Raw genomic sequence first — 20838 nt, 5'->3', positions numbered from 1 at the left:
ATACTCAGACAATTGGTGGGATTTGAATTTTTTTTTAAAGCTCCTAATGTGTGCAAGGTCGTTAGGATACCATGGAATACAGTGGGTTTTCTTGCGGCCCTCATAACCATATAGTCTAGCTCGAGAGGCAAACATCACAAGATGATCCAAAGGTCACTGGTGGGTGTGACGTCATCACGTTAAAAGTACCAGCTGACATGAGGGAGAATATAGCCAGGGCACAGGGCTTTGATATGGGCAGTATATCCTTCTGCAGAGCCAGGAAGTAGGAGCTTGTCAGGTGAGGAGAAGAAAGAACCTTCCAGACAGATGTGGCAGCAGGTATGGTGGCTCTGAATTAGGAAAGACTGAAGAATGTTTTGGGCTCTGAAGGGATGCCCACGTGGTAGTGGTGGTTGGATGCGGTACACCAGGGGAAAAGGAGTGATAGATGAGACTGCTCCTGGATGCCTACGGTATCTATGTGGTTTCTAAGACAGGCCTCACAGAGATGAAGAGAGCCACCAGTGATGCTCGGGGGACCTATGACAGATAGTGGGCATCCAAATGGCACCCAGAGGGACCCAAAGAGTGGCATTTCAGGTAGAGAGAAAACAGGGGTCAAGGTGTGATTGTACCAGGCAGATGCAGGGGCAGGAGGTGAGTCAATCCGGAATTAGGAGAGGCTGGGTGTGGGTGGTGAAATTAGGAGCCAGGCTGGGTGCAAATGGTGAAAAACCTGGCTAGCCTGATCCCAGCTGAAGAGGGTCCCGGTGCATTCCTAACCTTGGTGGTCCCGCCCTGGGATGTCACCAAGGCTGAGGTGCTGACTTATTTGGAATGGGGTTAATTTGGAATGCCCGGTAAACATGATCTTGAAGATAGATAGATGGTGCTAGACTGTATCTAGACCTAGAACAGGACAACAAGAACCTGCCTTTGGCTTCAGGAATGCCTTTCCCCTTCTTGGGGGGTGGGGGTCTCAGTTTCCCCTATCAGTTCTGTATATTCCTAGTTGGAGAACATTTCCCAAATATTGGGGTTCAGGGGATTTCCAGGGAAGCCTGACGAGATGCCAGGGCTGTCCCCACTCAAGGCTTCCACGTCCTTGGCTCTGGGCAGGGAAACTTCTCCCCAGTGCTGTCCCTAAACCAGCCCGTTGGGGGCTCATTTCCCATCTTCCCTTGGTGTCTGATTGGAGTGGCTGCCAGGGCTGCGTTTCTCCATAGCAACTAGCCCACAGTGTGACAACACAGCTTCAATATTTTGATACGCAGAAGAGTTTCATTTCAATATTTCTGCAGTTCATCAAGGCTGTGTGTCCCTAGCTGCTATGATGGTTTGCTGCAGGAGGCAAGCATCTGTGGATAACAATGGGTCAAATCTGTCTTGGACCTGCTGACCTGTCTCCCCTGTGAGCAGCTGAGGGTCTTTCCTGCCCCCATCCCTGGGACCACTGTCTCTCTCAGCCGCCCTCAGCTGTGTCTGTTCTCCCTTCCCTAATCTCAGTGAACTTGACCTTCCCATATACTCCCCTGTCTTCATGGCATACCTCTTTGTCCTTCCCTCCCTTTGTCTGTCATCTCCTTCTTTTCTCCTCTCTATTCTCCCGGGATTCTAGACTCTGCTTCAGGGAGTGGCCTCAAACCCAGATCATATAAGAGCTGGGATGCCCCTCAAGATCTTGTGTGTGTGTGTGTGTGTTGTGTGTGTTGTGTGTGTATGTGTGTGTGTGCAACATGTTTGTGTATGTGATATGCTTTTTGTGTGTAGACAATTGAAGTCAACCTCAAGTGTCATTCTTCAGGTGCCATCCACCTTGGTTTTGAAGACAGGACCTTTCATTGACCTGAGGAACAGCAGTTCGACTAGCCAGGCTGGTCAAAGAGTCCCAGAGATCCACTTGTTTCCCTCTCCCCAGCTCTGGGATTGCAAATTACCCAGCCTTTTACTTGGGTGTTAGGGATTAAACACAGCAAACACTTTACAAGCTAAGCCATCTTCACAGTCCCATTCCATTTTACAAGGTGAGAAACTGAGGCAGGGGATTTATTAAGGGCTACAGACTATAGCAGAGCAGGGGGTAGAATTCTACCTCATTTATCACTTCCTTCACGGGTATTTTTTTGAGTATATGTTCAACAAGTGTTAGGTTCCACCCTCAGTGTAGAGGTTGAAGACAGACCCCATTCCAGTACTCATGGAGCTACTATGGCTTAGATAACAGGTGAAAAGGGAGGAGACAATGCACAAGCAAATAAAACATATTGAGAATTGCTATAAAAAAAACGACACAAAGCAATAAACATTTCATTGCAAAGGGTGTTTGAATGGCAAATGAACACATGAAAAGTTGCTCAATACCATCAGTCACCAAGGAAAGGAAAATCAAAACTGCAGAGAGGACTGGAAGGGTGGCTCAGCTGGTAAAGTGTTTGCCTTGCAAGTACAAGGGCCTGAGTTCAATCCCCAGCAATCCACTTACATGAAGACACCAGACATTGTTGTGATCCCGGAACTGCGGAGGCCTACAAGAAATCCCTCAGAGCTCACTGGCCAGCCAGTCTAGTCTAATTGATGAGCACCAATGAGAGGCTCTGTCTCAAGGAAGTGGATTGTGTTCCTGAGGATGATGCTGAGGTTGTCATCTGGTCTCCACATGCACGTGTACATACATGTGTGGATATGGGCACACATTAAAAAAAAAACCCGTAAAGATGGGTTGGTGAGATGGCTCAGTTGGTAGAGGTGCTTGTTGCCAAGCCTGATGACCTGAGTTTGAGAACCATCTCCTGAGAGTTGCCCTCTGACCTCCACATGTGCTCTGTGGTACAAGAGTACCTCTCCATATGCACACAAAATAAACAAATATAAATATAATGAATTGTTTATACTGTAATGACACTGCTATGTACCTATTAGAAGAGTTTATTAGAATAGCTGGCTGAAATTGGTGGAAGAATTGGTTCTTTTAAACTATTCTTAGAAGAAACGGACAATTTCAGAAAATGGATGGCAGTTACTAAAGAGGGATGGGGCATGTAACTTAACATGGAGTATCCCAGGCATGCACAAGGGCCGGGGCTTCATCCTGTCTTATAACTCTTCTACTGCTAGGTGTTCACTCAAATCTAAGGGGAATGTTATGCCAGCTTAATTTATTCTAGTCCCAATCTGAAAACATTCCAAATGAGAAGCAGTGAGCAAATGGATTAGCAGAGTCTGGTCTGGAAGAAAGGAATGAGCTGAAGCATGCAACCGTGTGGACATCATCAGAAGTCACCCTGACAGAAACAAGTCTGACTGAAGCAGAGCATACTGTGTGACGGCCCTGACCAAAAATAAAAATCTAGAAAATGCCAAGCAGCCTGCAGCAACAGGAGCAGATCAATGGTTTCTCAGAGTGGGAAGGAGGGTGAAAATACCAGGAGAAAACTGGCTGTGACGAGTTCGCAATTACTGCCTTGCAGTACTTACAGTTGTCAAAACATCACATTATCTGTTTCATTTAATTAATTAATTAATTCATTTCTCCCAAATTTTTATTAGGATATTTAAATTTACACAATAAAAACTAAAGAAAGTTGAAAGGTATCAAGATCAAAATAAAAACTGTTAGGGATTACTATTCTTGTGGCCCGTGATGTCCAGATTTAAAGCACCTGTTCCTTTTGGGTCTCCTCTCTGGCATCTAAGTGCCCACTCCTCCTTCCATGAATATGTATGAGCAAGCTGGGCATGGCTTTTACAGGGCCAGTGGCTGGGGAAATGAGGGATCTGGAGCCTTATTATATTTAGGTATGCTGGTGCTGGGAAGGCTAGTCAAGAACAAAGCAAAAAGACAATCTCCCCCTCACAGGACGCCAACCTTCTGTCCTTTATTTATCTCTATTCTCTTTTTCTTGGTACTCAGGGCTAGGTTAGTCCCCATCTCTGCTTCACTTAAGGCTGGAGGCTGTAGAACTGGATGCTGGGCAGCATAGTCTATTCATAGTTGTAGCCCCTTGCCTTCCATAGCAACTAGGAGAAGATGATGCTGGGTTAATAACCACATTTTACAGAACGCAAGGTCATCATAGCTGATAGGGAGCTTAGCCCAGGTCTTTTTCCTTGGTTGGGCTTTGACTGTGAGCACATGGACCCCCAGAGGCTCCAAGTTGGGACAAGAGAGAGAGAAGAAAACCTGGGGTCTGAGGGCCCAGGTCTTTGATCATGGTAGTGCCACCGACAGGCTTCTCTCTGAGCTTAGGCATGTCTCAAATCACTGGCTGGAATTTTCCTCTAGAAGACAATAGGGATGTAGGCATTTAGCCCATGGATAAAGAGTGAGTAGAGTGGTGATTGCTAGACAGAGGAACTATTATAGATTCAAACCATAGGGGGTCTCTAAGGCCCTGCCCTAATCCCTTGTTATGGGACTGGAGGCAAGGAGTGCAATGATGTTGCCTTGAAGTTTCTGGGGGTGGGTAGTGTAAGGATTCAGGCATTATTCTGGCCTGCCCCTGTCACCTGGCAGAATGCACTCAGGCAGTACCCTGGTCAGCCCAGGGTTCCAGGACTACTAGTCTCCATGCAGGTGCAAAGAACCCCTTTAAAAGACAGACCCCAGTCCACTTACACTCCTTCCTGATCTTTCCCACTGTTCCCCTGGGGCAGACAGGAGTTTTCCTGTCTCCCTCTTCTCTTCTGTCCTCTCTATGTCTCTTTACCTCTTTTCTCTTTCCTCCCCCCTTTTTTCTAATAACTTTTCACTAAGCTGTCTGCCCGGCATGTCTGTCCCCTGCCTCAGTCACTCTCACCTGATATGGAATCCATCGGCTAAGGTTTCCCTCGTGTATTATCATAACAGGTAGAGTGGGAACCATCATCAAGGTGAGGGAGAGTGAGTAGAGTGTAAGAAGTCCAGGAGATGAGGTCTGTGTCAGTGCAAGGTGAAGGTGAGGACCAAGCAGCAAGCATCCAGGTCCTGAGAAAGACTGATTTTTACGGGCCTGATATGGATGATATTGGAAACCAACTAGAGAAGAGACAAGTCCTGAAGGCTCAGGACAGTCCCTGAGCTCTGGGAAGGAAGGAAGGCTTCCTGATAGCTCTGGAGGCTGGGCTTACAGGGCGCTCCCAGGCTTTGGTCAGGGGCTGAGTCTGGCTAATACTGATGGTGAGCGAGGCTCAGCATGGAGACTGGCACACTGGCACGGGGAGGGATTGGAGCTCCAAAGTCATGTCTGCACCAGAGGCTACATGGGTATGGGAATTAGCCTCCAAAGGAACAAACACTCAATACCCAGAACAGTCATCTAGATGTTTCCTCTGAGGTTCTGTGGGTGCTGTGGGGAGGCAGCTTTACAGGGAGAGCAGGTAGAGGGAGGTTAGAGATGGACCTTGTAGCCCCTCTGTTAGGAAACACTCTGAAAGGAGCCATTTTGCATGCTTTGCATTCTTCCCCCCTCTGCTTCCTTCTCTCTCTCTCTCTCTCTCTCTCTCTCTCTCTCTCTCTCTCTCTCTCTCTCTTTGTGTGTGTGTGTGTTTTCTCTCTGTGCCCTGTAGGGGACAAAGCCCATTGTTTCCACAGTGAGTATCTGAAGGATGAATGTGGAGAGTGGAGACAGCCAGAATTCCAGAGGGAGGGAAAGACGAGAGACAAAGCATTTTGGAGGGGTGGGCAAGTGAGAGTGAGAACAGGGCAGAGCGACAGGGAGAGGGAACAACCCAGGGGGAGATTTGAGAAAGGGAGCAGGAGGCAGGGAGGGAGGGAGGGAGGGAGACAGACTGAGACTGAGGTGTGGGGTGGAGGTGTGGGGTGCATAAGACAGCCAGTGATCCAGAAGAGGAGAGGGCAAAGGGCAGGATAAGCCTTGCATATGGAGTGAGGACTCTAAGTAGGAGGAGACAAGATCCTGCAGAAGGAATGCAACTCCAAAGACATGGGAGAGATTAAACAGGCCCTTCCTCTCAGAGAAAAGGAGAGACCCAGAGGCAGGGGAGGGGGACAGATACTGGGTGTGGTAGAACAAGGGAGAGACAGTGAGGAAGTCTTGGGAGAGCACAGCCAAGTTCAAGGACCATGGAAGGTACAGGCTCATGGGAAGAGAACCCCAAAGAGCCCACCTTTGGGCTGAAGGGACTGGAAACCAGGCAGGAGAGATCGTGCTGAGTTTGTGAAAGAAAGAGGTGTTTGGCCAAAAACAAGACAAGAGACCAAAAACAAAGGGAATTGAGCCATATAGGAACCAGGGAGAGAGAGACAGAAAGAAATAGAAAGTTATATAGAAGTCAGCATGCTCAGAGCTAGGGAGCCCTTTCAGACCCCCAAGGGCACTAAAGGCCTCACATACACCCCTGGGGTGGAATCTCTTGCATTATAGGAATCACTAATTAGCATGTAATGATCACCTACCTGGCACTGCACCTGGCATTCCACTCTCTGGTCTTCCCACATCGTAGTTCTTTATGGTGGTGTCCTCCACATCACTGGTTTCCTGTGGGACAGAGAAAACATCCTACACACACACATTATGTGCTTAGGAGTCTATTCGCTGTAGCATGGTTGTTGAAATGGGCAAAGGAATACTTGCTTGCTTGGGTAACCAACTGAGCCAAGAGACAGAATTAAGGCATGTGCCACTATGCCTGGCTTTGTGGTTCTGTTTCTTCAAGGATAACACCACCTTATATATTTACAGTGTTTTAGCTTGTGTAATTCTTTCAAGTTTATTATAGTATTTGTCCCTGTGGCAGCTTGCTAGAAGAGTTGGAGAGCTACCTCTGTGTGTGTGTGTGTGTGTGTGTGTGTGTGTGTGTGTGTGTGTGTGTGTGCAAAAACAAAGCTCATAGCTTTTACAATTGACACCAGAAGCTGGTTAGAGCTCTGCCCAGTATTAGATACTACTTAACAGGTGTGAACTTGTCACCAGAAAGAACACACCTGGCTGAGAAAGCTGTCCAGGTGTATGAGGCCAACCAATACAGGATGTCTGGGACAGAGTATTGAGAGGGTGAAATGTCAGGGTAGGGCTTTCTTTACCCTCTATTTTGTGAGACAGATTCTCACATGTACCCTAGGTTGGCCCCAAACTTATGATCCTCCTACCATGGCTTCCCAAGTGCTGGGATTACAGATATATGCCACAATGGCAGGCTTAGGGATAACTGAGTGCACCCAATTCCCACTATATCTGGTTTTGAATCTGGGTGCAAGGCAGAAATCTTGAGCAAGGATTATTCAACTTCTGTTTTTTTCAGTTTTCTTGTCTACAAAATAAAGATAGTAATCATTGTTTCTTCTTCTTGTTGTTGTTGTGTGTATAAGATGTTGGGTTGTGTTTGTAGGGTGCATATACTCATTACTGTGGGTTTGCTCGTGTGTGTGTGTGTGTGTGTGTGTGTGTGTGTGTGTGTGTGTGTGTGTGACGTGGAAACCAGAGGTTGATGTCGGGTGCTTTTTTTTTTTTTTCTTTTTTTGATGACTCTTCATCTTTACTTTTTGAGGCAGGGTCTGAAACTCGATTTGACAAGGCTGTTCTGGTCAAGCAGCTTCAGGATCCACCTGTCTCTGCCCCACAACTTCCAGCACTGGGGTTACAGGAATGTGATGCTATTTTTTTTGTAGGTTCTGGTAATCTGTAAGTCTTCATGCTTGTGTAGCATGATGTTATTGACAAAGCCATTTCTAGCCCCATTATTAGTCCCATTTTTGTGAGAATTTAATTAATTTTCTTTTTTTTTTTTGCTTGATGTGGTTTGAGATAGGGTTTTATGTAGTCTGGGCTGGGCTTGAATTCACTATGTAACTAAAGCTGCCTTGAACTTCTAGTCTCCTGCCTTCACCTTCTGAGTGCTAGGATTGCAGACATGCACCACTATGTTTAGCTTATGAATTAATATTTGTAAATCACGTATACCCATATCACTAGAAAAAGTTTCATAAGGACTGTTAAATCAATCAAATAAATAACACAATAAGGCAGGAGGCATTTTCAGAGATGAGATCTGAATTGCTGAGTGCTAGTGTGAGTCAGAACGCTGGACAGCTCCCAAACCTTTCAGTCCACCATGTTGGTTGCTGGAGAAACCCTCTAACAGAAAGGCAGATATCAGCTTTTATTGTTCATTATCCTGAACCTTCTCAACATCCTTGCTGACTGTGATGTGAAGGAAGGCACAAAGCTCTTCACCACAAGGGCTCATCTAGGGGTGGGCACTGGCAATGAGAAGTGTGTCTGTTCCCACAGGTGTGCTCTTTTCCTTCCCATGATAAGGGACTGTGTCACATGTGTGGTGGGAGACCCAGAGGCTTGTTTATGGTGTGGACAGGGAATATGATCCCACTGCTTCTTGCCAGAATAATCATTAAGTACAGAGACAGGGCTGGGGGAGTTGAGCAGGAATGGAGACATTAAAAGGTTTCTGCAGTTGAGATGGAAGCTAAGGTCTCCATACAGTTCATACAGCTTAGAACCAGAAGACTCCCCCCACTCCTTACCTCAGAGCTGTTCCAGCAGCTCTCCAGTCCCAGCCAGCCTAAGTCCTGCTCGTGAATGACTTGTCAGGAGAAGAAATGAGCACAGTGGCTCTTATCTCTGGGTGCCCTCTGTGCACTGAGGCTCTGAAATCCTTCACCTCATTTGATCCTTCCCAGAACCCTGTGAGCTGGACATTGCCTGTCTCATTTTACTGATGGGGAAAATGGAGGTTCATAGAAGTCCAGACACATTCCTGAAGAAAGACTGTGGGCAAATCATGAGTTTTTGGTTCTTTCTTTCCAAGAAATGCCAGTCTCCATTCTAGGAGTGGATGATTGCCTCGTTGTCACTTTCTTTTGCTGTAGCACATAGGACCCTAGTGAGTCACAGCAACAAGGCATGGTTGCAATGACAAATTCCTCAATAGTTTAGTCCTGTAGGTGAAGATTCTTTCAGTAGTCAAAGTCTTGGGTGGAGGATGAAGCTCAGTGGTAGAGCACTTGTCTGGCATGTGCAAGGCCCCGGGTTCCATCTCTAGCACTGCAAATGAAAATGTTCAAGTATATTTCAATTTATGGGTGAAATGAGTACTCCCTGACACAGCTATGGTTAAGGCCAACCCTACCCAGCCCTGTCTACTAATATCCATCTCTCCCCTTCCCTCAGAGGAGGTGGCTGAAGGTAAGAGCGCCATCCTTATTGGAATGAGCCAGTGGAGCTCCAATGACCTGGTGGAGCAGATTGAGACCATGGGGAAACTGGATGAGCATCAAGGTGAGCCTCTGCTTCCCCCAAGACCTTGCTGTGCATGTGTGTTACAGGATGGGGGTAGAGGCTACCATTGTGCCTGGGACCTATAGGACTCTCTGTGTGGGGGGGCATCTGGGGTTGCCTAGGCCAAAACAACTACAGGGCACTTCAACAGGATACTTCCTTTGTTCATAGAGTGGCACTCAGGAACCATAGGTAATTAGGGGCAATCTAGGTCAAACTGTTAGAGTTCTAGGTATGTGAAAGTTGAGATCATTTAGATAAGATAGGCTCCCAGGAACTTACCCACTCACAAGACCTGCATGAATCCCTTCCCAAGGCAGTCACAGCCCAATCACTTTCTACCAAGCTCCATCTTTAAGAGGTTCCACTGTCTCCATGCTATTACACTGGGGACTAAGCTCCCAGCTTATGAACCTTTGGGAACAAATACATCCAATCCCTAACATTCATTTCACTTTTCCAATCCTTTCTTGGCCTTGACACTGGACAGTTTTAGTCTGAGCAAACCAGAGTTGCTAAGTAGAGAAGGAGGTATTGGCCCAGCCTGAGAAAGTGGCCATCTTGCCCCAGTGCTCACTCCTTTTCTTATCTCATATCCCTTATACTTTGGGCCAGAGCTTGTCCCATGTGGAAGTGCCTATCCTGAGAGATGTGTAGGCTCAAGGTATTGTTTTCAATTTATGAGTGGAGAAGCTATGAGAAGCTGGGCCTGGGTCTTATTTAAGGTCCTTCTAGACTGGGACATCTTTAAATTAGCCTTAGGGGCTAGATGAAGACTGGATCCTTCCTTGAATGTGACAGTAATCTAGGGACCATTTAAAAACCTGGTCCTACTGGTCTGAGAGACAGTGTCCCAGCCATGTACATTTTTGCAGATGGGTCCCCAGTCTGCTCTTTGCTTCATCCCAGGAGCTCAGAAAGAATCCAGAATGGGTCACATATTCTGGATCCCCCTCTCCAACCATGCTTGGTAGCCACAAAAAAGACAAGTCCAGGTTTGTACTCACTGCTCAGTTGGCCTTCCCTCCTCACTTCCACCCACCCCCACCTGTCTGCTGAGGCTTGTGACTCAGACCCAGTGTGAGCTCAGCAGGGGTGAGGGAGAGGCAGTGCCAACTGAACTGTGAGGGTGGTATGGTGGTGGTGGGGGAGAGGGGAAGGGAGAAGGAAGCAGAAGGGAGGTTCATAGGTCAGGCAGAGCCTCCAAAGTATAAGGTCTGGACAGGAGCCCCAGTCCTGCCACATCCCAGTACCTCCCTGAGTCTTGGTTTCTTCAGCTGCAGTGCGGGGGCAGAGTAACAAGGGTGTGAGGATTATGAGATAATACTTGCAAAAATGCACTCAGGTCATTATAATGATGGAGTGAACAACCCTATACTTCATCATTATGCTCCTGCCTGCTTCCAGCTTTCTACCCTTGCACTCACACCTCATCCCCAGGACCCCTTTCATGGCAGTGCCTGACTGATTATCTTTCCTCCGCCTAAGACCTCTTAGGAGCTCCAGACTCCTGTTTGTTGGCAGCACTCTGTCTAAAAGCATGGTTTTGCATGACTAAAAGACTCCTCACGCTCTGCAACTTCTGAATGCAGCTGACCTTCCTCTGCCCCTCGAGTTATCTTTTGTATTCTGTCTTTTCTGTCCATCACTGTTTCTGTCATGCCACACAGGCGCTTCTTGGCCATCCTAAAGTCCAGCCCTTGAGGGTGCTGACTCCGAGGAGAGTGTACCTGTGTGCACATGCTCTTGAGCTGCTGCTGCTGTTCTCCCCCTCCTCCTCCTCTTCCTCCTCCTCCTCCTCCTCCTCTTCCTTCTCCTCCTCCTCCTCCTCTAATTGCGAGCACATTTTAGACACCCAGTTGTCTGTTCTGTGGGTTTCTTCATTTTCTAGACCATAAACATGTTCCTAGAGAGACTGGTTTTGCTTTCTCTCATTTTCTTTTTCTGGTTTTTAATGACAGGGTCTCTGTATGTGGTTCTTGCTCTCCTGGGACTCACTCTGTAGACCAGGCTATCTCAAACTCACAGAGATCCTCCCTCCTCTTCCTCCTGAGTGCTGGAATTAAAGGCGTGTGCCACCGTGCCTAGCTGGTCTTGTTTTTCTTTCTCTGTACTGGAGAGTTTCACTCACCTTGAATATTTTTTATGCTAAATTTGCAGTTCACGGTTTCTACTCCCCATGGGTGGTATAAATTTAGACCCCATACCCATAAGTGGCACAGCCTTAGAGTGTTAATTACCCATGTGTGACTTTTTCTTTCTCACTGTCTGTGAATGTTTTTTTTGCTGCTGCCCCAAAGGAATGATGTCTAAGTATGTGGGTATGTGTATGTGAGTTTGTGTGTATACATTTATGTGTACATGTATGTGTTTGTGTGTATGTTTATGTTGTGTGCATATATATGTATATGTGTTTGTATGTATATTTGTTTGTATGTGTGTATATTGTATATATATGTGTGTATCTAAGTATTTGTGTATATATATGTGCATTTGTGTGTATATGTGTTTGTATGTATATGTGTGTATTTGGGTGTGGGTGCTCATGTGTGAATATTCCTTAATGGATGTCACATCCCTTCAAGGATATACTTTAGCTCCTCACAGACTGGGGTCAAGTCTGGTGTTGGCAGTTTGTACTCAGCCCTTAGCCTGGGAGCCTCCATCCATGGGTTTCCAGGATCCCAGGTCTGCTCTGTGAAGCTGTTGTCTTCCTCTCCAGTGCACTTCTGCCTTTGCTTCTGTCCTTTGCCTATTACTACTCTTTATTATAGGCCTGGCTATGTATTCACATTTTGGGTGATGTGTATTTCACTGAAAGGAGACCCTTCAATGTTAGCCCTGTGTGCTTTAGTTATTATTGTTTGACCATTACTTGTCCTATTTTTACTTAGCATTTTTTATTGCAGTCAAATCCACATAACATAAAATATAATTTTTAAAATATGTTAAGTGTCTGGTTCAGTAGCATGAAGTCACATGGCTGTCTAGCTGCCACCATGCATCTCTGGGACTTTGTTACCATTCCAGACTGACACATTGTATTGAGAACCAGTCCTCACCCCTCTGCCCCTGACAAATAGCAGGCTGCCTTCTGTCACTTCTCTAGGTCCCTCAGAAGTAAGATCATACAGTGTTTGTCCTTTTGTGTCTGGCTTTTATCTTTAGCATAATGTTTTTGAGATTAATCCATGTTGTGGCATGAACCAGGACTTCATTCTGTTTTGTGGCTGAATAATTCTCCATTGTATATACCCATTGTGTTTATCCATTCATCTGTTGATGGACATTCAGGCTGTTTCCATTTTTTACCTATTGTGACTAATGCAGCTGTGAACATTAGTGTACAGACATCCACCTCCTTTCTTGAATATATTCTTGTTGGAAGAAAATCAAACAATAAAAAAACCTGAGTCTTCCTTCCCGGTCTCTTCCACCAAAGACCTCATTGTACAGCTTTCCAATGTGCATAGTTCAATGGCTCAAATTAGACATTAGTATTGCAAATCACCTTTAAAAAAATTAAAAGCTTTAGAGAGCTTTTTATATGGGAAACAGATTCATCCCATTCTTTTTACTTGTACAATAGATGCACCATCATTTACATAAACATTCTGTAGTGACAGTCATTTTTCATTATTAAAAGAATGCTTAACGATTTATTTTCAAAAATTATTTATACTGTGTATCTGTGTGTGAGTATATGCACATGAGTGCAAGTAACTATAGAGGCCAGAAGAGGGCATCAGGTTTCCTGGAACTGGAGCTACAGGTGGTTGTGTTCTTCCTGATATGGATGCTGGGAACCAAACTCAGGTCCTCTGCAAGAGCAGTGTGCACTCTCAGCTGCTGAGCTCTCTCTCTCTCTCTCTCTCGCCCCCCTCTGGATGATGATGATGATGATGATGATGATGATGATGATGATGATTAGTGTGTATGTTGAAACAGCATCAGGCTGTCCTGGAACTCACTATATAGACCTGGTTGGCCTTGAACTCACAGAGATCTGTCCACCTTTGCCTCCAGAGTTCCTGATTTTCTTAAACACATTTTTTTGTCCATCTCCTATTGGAATATTTGTCCTTTGCTTATATTGACAAGGAAGACTTCATACATTCTGGATGTAACTTTTTTCTGTTAATGAATTAGTTACTTTTCTCATGACTGTGACTCAGGCTTGACAGAGGCATCTTAAAGGAGGAAAGGTTATTTTGTGTCAGGGGATACAATCTATCATGTCTGAAAAGGGACCCCGTCTTCCTGGATCAAGAAATGGAGAAAGGGACATGTCCTGACTCAGCTGGCTTTTTCCTTGTTTTTGTTTTGTTTTGTTTTTTAAACAGGTGTCTATGTGTGTGGTATGTGTGCATGTGTGTCTGCATGTCTATATATGTTATATGTGTGCATGAACACATGCATGTGAGACCAGAGTTTGATATCAGGTACTGTTCTCAATCATTTTCTACCTTATACATTGAGGCAGGGTTTCTCGGAGTTTACTCATCTGGTTAGTCTGACTAGCTAGCTTGCGGGGGGCTGATACCACAGTCAGGCTGCCATGCCTGCCCACATTTATGAGTGCTAAGGATCTGAACTCGGGTCCTCACACTTGTGCAGCAAGGGAATGCTTTGTCATGATTCCATCCTCTCCTTTTGTCCTGTTCATTCAGTATGGTGCACCAGGCAATAGGATAGTGTTGCCCACATTTGGGGTGTGTCTTCCTCCCTCAATTAATCCTCTCCGGAAACCCTTTATGAAGACCCTTACAGTTCCAAAATTGTGTCTCACTAATGTCCTAGACTTTCTGTAGTGCAATAAAATTGACAATCAAAATGAGCCATCACAGCTGTGTATTTGAAATTCTGCTTCTTCAAAATCTTGTACCAGCACTAACAGTTTGTCAGCTGATTCTTTTGGGCTTTTCAATGTGCCATATCATTTAAAAATCTCAGCAGTAATATTCTTGCCAATATTTATACTACTTATTTTCCTTTTTAAATTGCATCGTATAGCTATCTTAGAAATTTGTCTCTGTATTTACTGCCGTCTCTATAGCAGGGTAACTCACTTTAAAAAGCAATTTATTTATTTTTATTTATGTGCATATGTGCTTAAATACATGAATTTATATGCACCACATACATGCAGGTGCTTACAGAGGCCAGAAGAGGGCATCCAATTATATAGAACTGGAGTTAGAGGTGGCTGTAAGCGGCTATGTGGGTGCTGGAAACTGAAATTGGGTCCCATGGAAGAGCAGCAAGTTCTCTTAATCACTGAGCCATCTCTCCAGCCCCAGTGATCCACTTTTAATGCCAAAAATCACAATTCACAATAAAAATATTGCATATATGTACAGTAAGTACCTGAGCTGTTTGGCATCCCTAGGCCAGTACCTAGCAGGAAACATGAGGGGGGGTTTGTTTGATTCTGATGGCAGTGATGCCACTCACTTTACAAGTAAGAAAAGCCCCTACCTTATAGTTTCAGAAATGTCCACCATCAGGTTGAAAAAAAAATTTCTAGAAAAATTGTCTTTTCCAGTTTCCCCTGTTAGGGATTCATTCTTCCCTATCATTCTTAATCCTTGTTGTCAAAGACTTATCAATTTTGACAAAAAGTATGGTTCTTAGTTTTATTTTTAATCAGCTCTGCTGCCAACTCTGTTTTTTTCCCTATGTAATTTATATAAATTGATGTTGCTTTTATTCTGTGGTTTCCCCTCCTACTCTCCATGTGATGCATTTTAGAGAGAACAGAAGACACTCACTAGTCCTTTCTGAGGTGTTGGGGGACTATTTTTCCACTGGGAGATTAATTCTGCAAACATCAAACTTTTGCTGATTTTTTTCCTTAAAGGGGACTCCTAAATTGTACACATTTTAATCAGCACAAAACATATGTCCTGCCCACTGGTCTGTCTCACAGGGTCTGAATAAGGAATCTTCTCACTCAACCATGCCCAAAGAGTTCAAAACCTCCATTTTCTTCTTGATCCTGTGAGTATTTGGACCCATTCATAAAAATCTTGGTGAATAGATTAATTTTATTGTTAAGTTGGGATTTTGAGTACCTTGTGATTAAAATGTTTGATTTTAAGTATTATTCCTTTGAAGTCCCTTCTTATTTTATACATGTTTTCCCCCCTCTCTGAATACTCCATACAATTTTTGTGTTGTTTTTGTTTTTTGAGACTGGGCCTGTCTATATAGCTCTGGCTGCCCTGGAACTCTCTCTGTAGGTCAGGCTGGTCTCAGAGATCTGTCTGCTTCTGCTTTGCTAAAGCTGGGATTAAAGATGTGTTCACCACACAAGGCTTCGGTACATGTTTTTTTAAAAAATAAATCCCCCCTGCTTGTAGGTTCTATTTTCTCCATCTGTCGGTCAAACGTATCAACCAGGATAGCTTTCTCCCTTCAATTTTTAAAATGCCTTTAATTGGCATAACCAAATTTCTTACACATCCTTTTTTTGTATTTCTAAAAGCTTGCATTTTTAAACATTTATTTGTATGTGTGCATGTGTGTAGACCAGGAGACGGTTTCTGAGAGTCTGGTCTTTTCTTCTACCATATGGGTTCTGGGGATCAAACACAGGTCAGACTTGGTAGCAAGCAGCTTTACCCCCTGAGCCATCTGGCCTGTTCCACAAGTCCCCGTGTCTCTGAACATGCCTTTGTTTTTGCTTTGAATGCAACTTCACTTACACCCAGAGGATGTTTGTCAGTGGCTTTCTTGTATGGGGCATCTCTGGTGATCGGTTGGAGGTAAATGTAATCCTCACTCCTGTGTGGAGAACCTGGGGTTTCTGTCTCCGAAGCTGTAAATGTCTCAGCGCTTTCCTCTTTGCATTCTGCTCAGTTTCTCAGTGAGATTCACTGGCGTTGTTTTTGCACTGGCACCTGGATGCACTCATCATTGCTGGGAAGCTTCCTTTTCGTTGTTCCTTCAATTCAAGAACATTTTTCCTGTTTGTTCTTCCAATATTTATGATAGACTGTTGCAGGAATTTTTGTAGTCACATTTCAACTTGTCCTTATTCTCCCTACCCCACCTTTTTTTTTTTTTTTTTTTTTTTTTTTTGAGACAGGGTCTCACTATGTAGCTCTGGCTGTCCTGGAACTTGTTACATAAACCAGGCTGGCCTTGAACTAACAGATATGCCCGCCTCTGCCTCCCAAATGCTGGGATTAAATGATATGCACTACATTTGGCTAATTTGTCTGTTTTCTTATCTCTTGATCCTGTTTGGGTTCTGAATGGTTTTCCTTAGCTCTGAACAGCGGCTTGTCCATTCTCTCTTCCTCAGCACTTTCTGTCGGCATCTGTGGAGCTGGTTTTGCTCTCAGAAATCATATTTCCACTTTGTTATGCTCTCCTCTGTTTGATTTTTGCCTAACAATCTGGCACAGAGTCATAGAGACCACAGGTTCATTCTATGTTTTCTGAAGTTCCCTTTTGCCTGGTCTATTAATGTTCAGAATTTTCTGTTGATTGGAGATGAGTGAGAACAGACCACACACTCGAGGCATGATTAATTAGCCACGGATTGAAAGTGAGATGGCTGCACAGGGCAGTGGCTCTGTGATTCCATTATCTCAGGAACGTGCAGCTGCTGTGAACATTGTCCAAGTGAAATACCTCTTGCCAAATTCTATTTTTAAATGGAGGTATTATTTATATGCCACAGAATTCACTCTCTCAAAGTGTTCTTCCCAGTGGTTTTTGTATGTCTGTGCATAGACATCACTGTTGCCTAGTTCCAGAACATCTGTTGTCCCCTAAAAGAAACCCCATTCCACTCAGTAATCATTCCTATCCCTGTCAGTGGAATCCAGCAGATGTGACCCTTTGTGTCTGACTTCTTTGCTTTGCCATCACTTTCTGAGCCTCTCCTATATTGCAGTGTATATGAGCACTTCATTCTATCTTATGGCTGCATGTTACTCTGTGGTGCAGACATGCCACACCCTGCTTATTCGTTTATCAGTTGATGGGCATTGAATTATTTCCATTTTTTTGGTGATTGTGAATAACTCTCTCTCTCTCTCTCTCTCTCTCTCTCTCTCTCTCTGTGTGTGTGTGTGTGTGTGTGTGTCCCCACATGTGTGCAATAAACTCTCTTTATACACACCTAAGAGTTAGAATTTTTGTACACATGCTAATTTTCTGAAGAGTTTCCAGAGTCTTACAAAGCAGTGCCCATTTCACATTTCCTCTGGTGATATGAAAGGACCCTGGGTCTCCAGATTCTCAGTGATGCTCGATGCTCATCTCCTCTGCCTTTTAGGTTATTGCCTCCCGGTGAGTGCTTTGGATTTTCATTTCCCTAATGGCTGGTTATGTTAGCATCTTTCGTGTGGTTATTGGTCATTTGCTTTTCTTTTTGGAGAACTTCCTACTCAAATCTTTTGCCCAGTAGCTGTCTTTATTCTGTTGAGCTATAAGAGCTTTTGATGTACCTTCATCACTGGTACCCTACCAGATGCATGAGTTATAAGTATTTTCCCAATCTTGCTGGTTGTTTCATTTCCCCAACAGTGTCTTTAGTAGCACAAAGATTTAAAATTTTATTGAAGACCAAATAATCTTTTTACATTGTCTGTGCTGGTCCCATATCCAAGAGCATGAAGATTTATGTGTTTCAAGAGTTTTATAGTTTTAGCTCTTAAATTTAGATTTTTTTAAAAAAGGTCAATGTACTTGGAGTTTGTTTTTGTGTATGATATGAGGTAGGGATTCAACTTTACTCTTAAGCATTTTTCGTTTTTAAAGTTTTATGGGTATCTGTGCTTGTCTCTGTGTGAAGGAGGCGAGAGGCATCAGATTCCCTGGAGGTGAAATTTTAGGTGGTTTTGAGCTGCCTGGTATGGGTGTTGGCACCCAAACTTAGGTCCTCTGCAAGAGCAGCAAGCTCCCGTAACCGTTGAGCTGTCTCTCCTGCTCATCAGCTATATTCTTTTGCACATAGGTAACAAGTTGTCCTAGCATCATGTGTTGAAATGATTTTTGTCCTTATTGACTTGCTTGGGCATCTTTGTCAAAGTCAGCTGGCCATAGGCATGTGGCCTTATTTCTAGATGTTCCGTCTTACTGTGATTATATGTATGTGCCAGGGAGTTCTGTGTATTTGCTATAAGTTTGAAATCACATGTAGGACACCAACATATTTGTTTTTCTTTTGCAAGATTTCTCTGGCTATTCTGTATCCCTATATGAAATTTAGGGTCAGTTTGCTCATTTCTGCAAAGGGGACAGCTGGGACTGTGCTGAATCTGGAGGTCAGCCTGGAGTCTTACCTTCATGGCATTATCAGTCCTAACACATCAATATGGAGTGTCTTTACATTTGCCTAGGTCTTCTTTAATTAATTGATTAATTAATTAATTAAAACTAATGTGAGTATGTGCATATGTATATGTGAGAGTGTGGTAAGTAAATGGCCATGCATGTGCGCAGAGGCTAGTGGGTCCTGCTCTGTCATCTCCTCTATTGCCTTGAGGGGTGGTCTCTCACTGAGCCTGGAGCTAGGCTGGTTGCTAGCAAGCCCAGCAGTCCTCCTGTCTCTGCCTCCTGTGGCACATGTGGCCACATTCTGCTGCTCACATGTGTGCTAGGATTTGAAATCTGGTCCTTGTGCTTGCACAGCCAGTGCTCTCACCTCCTGAGCTATCTCTCCAGCTCCTCTTCTTTAATTTCTTCCAGTGATGTTTTATAGTTTTCAATGAACAAGTCTGAACCCTTGTTTTTATTAAATTCACTCTTCAATGTTTTCTTTTATTGTAACTGGAATTGTTCAATTGCATTTCCAGACTATTCATTGCAAATATGTGGCAACGCAAGGGACCCTGCATGCGGTCACGTATTCTGAAACCCTGATAGATTCGTTTACTAGGGTGTACGTGTGTGTATATGTGTGTGTGTAAGAGCAGAAGAATTCCTTAGGATTTCCTATATGTAAGATCACGCCATCTCCAAATAGAGGTCGTTTTGCCTCTTTCTTTCTAGTTACATTTTATTTCTCCCTGTTGCCTAATTTCCCTGACTAGGTCCTCGAGAGTAATGTTGAATAGAAGTGGGAAGAGCAGAGCCTTGCCTTATTCCCTGACCACTTGGGGGTGTTTTCAGTCTGTTACCATTACTTATGCTCATTGCAGTGATTCTTTTTCATTGATGCGCTGTTATGTGAATGGGATGTTTTGCCGCATGTGTGTTTTTGTACCACATTCATGCCTGGTGCCTGCAGAGGTCAGAAGAGGGGCCTAGATCACCTGGAACTGGAGTTAGAGATGGTTTTGAGCCTCTGTGTGGGTGCTGGGAATTGAATCCAGGTCTTCTGCAAGGGCAGCAACTGTTCTTAACGGTGGACCCATCGCTTTTCCCTCAGCATCGCTGAGGGAAAGGTGTCCCTCGGATTCCTACTTGTTGGGGGGATTATTATTGTTTGAAGGTGCCTGTTTATGCTCATCTATTGAGATGCTTATATGTTTTTCATCTTTTGTTCTGTCTCTTTGATATATATATATATATATATATATATATATATATATATATATATAATTTGATTTTTGTGCAGTAAGTAACCTTTTGAGGTTCTTGATAGGTTCTGCAATATTGCTAACCTCTTATGTTCATGGTTCATATCTTCCAGAATCATTTATACTAATAGTCTATGAGCTCTCCCTTCAGAGTCATCTATGATCAGGGATCTTTTCATTCCTAAACAATCACATCATCACTGATGGCAAAAAGCAGTTTGTGTTTAGGTATCCCTGAGAAATTTCTCTGCCCCCGTCTCTGCAAAGATTGCTGCTACCCAGCTGTTCTCTCACAACTGTGGTTTATGCCCCTGCATCTAGACACATGGTTTCCAAAGAGTTGTCCCTGGGCCAATGGCATTAGCATCACTCTGGGACTTGTCAGCAATGTAAGGGAGGCAGTCCCACCCAGCCATACAGAGCCAGCCCAATTCTAGAAGCACTTAGGAGCTGTTTAACTGGTTCTCTAAGGGACTCTGCTGCATGTTCAAACTTAAGGGTGATTAAAGATTAGGATGCTGTGCTGGTTCAGGGGATGCACAGCCCCATTTCCCTCTACATGCCTTATTTCAGTTGCTGAGTTTGATATCTTTCTTGCAAAGCTTTGGCTTTTCCTTTCATGTTTAGCAACATTTGGCTTTGTGTTCCACTTTGTTTGTAGCTGCCTGTTAGCAGAGCTCTGAGTGATGGGAACTGTCTATTTAGCACAGCCCACTGCTGTGTGATTATTAGGGAGGGTTAGGAAATACTACGGGGTGAGTAAAACAGCTCCTGATTTTTCCTCCTGCATATTTCCAACTTCTCAGAGCGTCTTTCTCCCTCATGTGTTCACCTTTTCTCACATATAGGGACAGTTGTCTTTCCTTGGTACACACAGGGGTCCGGGAAGGCTCATTGCCCTGCCTCAACCTCTGTGGATGCCCAGCTTCTTGAAGAATTTGGGGTCTCTGGTGCTTCCTCCTGAGCCTGCTGTGTTCGCTTCCTCCACATGCCCCAGACCTTCCCCTGTAGAGCCGAGCTTAGGCTCTCCTCTCTGCCAAGCTGGCTCTCTGGGCATTCAGCCTTTGCAGTCACACAAGGCTCCA

At 44.4% G+C, this 20838-nt stretch overlaps 1 protein-coding gene across 1 annotated transcript in view; it reads left to right on the top strand.

The window, feature by feature from the left end:
• Window positions 1–20838, top strand: part of Pitpnm3 (PITPNM family member 3) — a 68143-nt gene that overhangs the window by 559 nt on the left and 46746 nt on the right. Inside the window, exon 3 of the mRNA XM_035448128.1 lies at window positions 9108–9215. Within this exon, the coding sequence (XP_035304019.1) occupies window positions 9108–9215 (108 nt within the window). The remainder of the gene's footprint in view (window positions 1–9107; window positions 9216–20838) is intronic.

The sequence above is a fragment of the Cricetulus griseus genome, chromosome 7, assembly GCF_003668045.3.
Source record: "Cricetulus griseus strain 17A/GY chromosome 7, alternate assembly CriGri-PICRH-1.0, whole genome shotgun sequence".
Taxonomy (NCBI): domain Eukaryota; kingdom Metazoa; phylum Chordata; class Mammalia; order Rodentia; family Cricetidae; genus Cricetulus; species Cricetulus griseus.
Note: the sequence above shows the minus strand (reverse complement) of the source record. Positions and strands in the feature narration are given on the sequence as shown.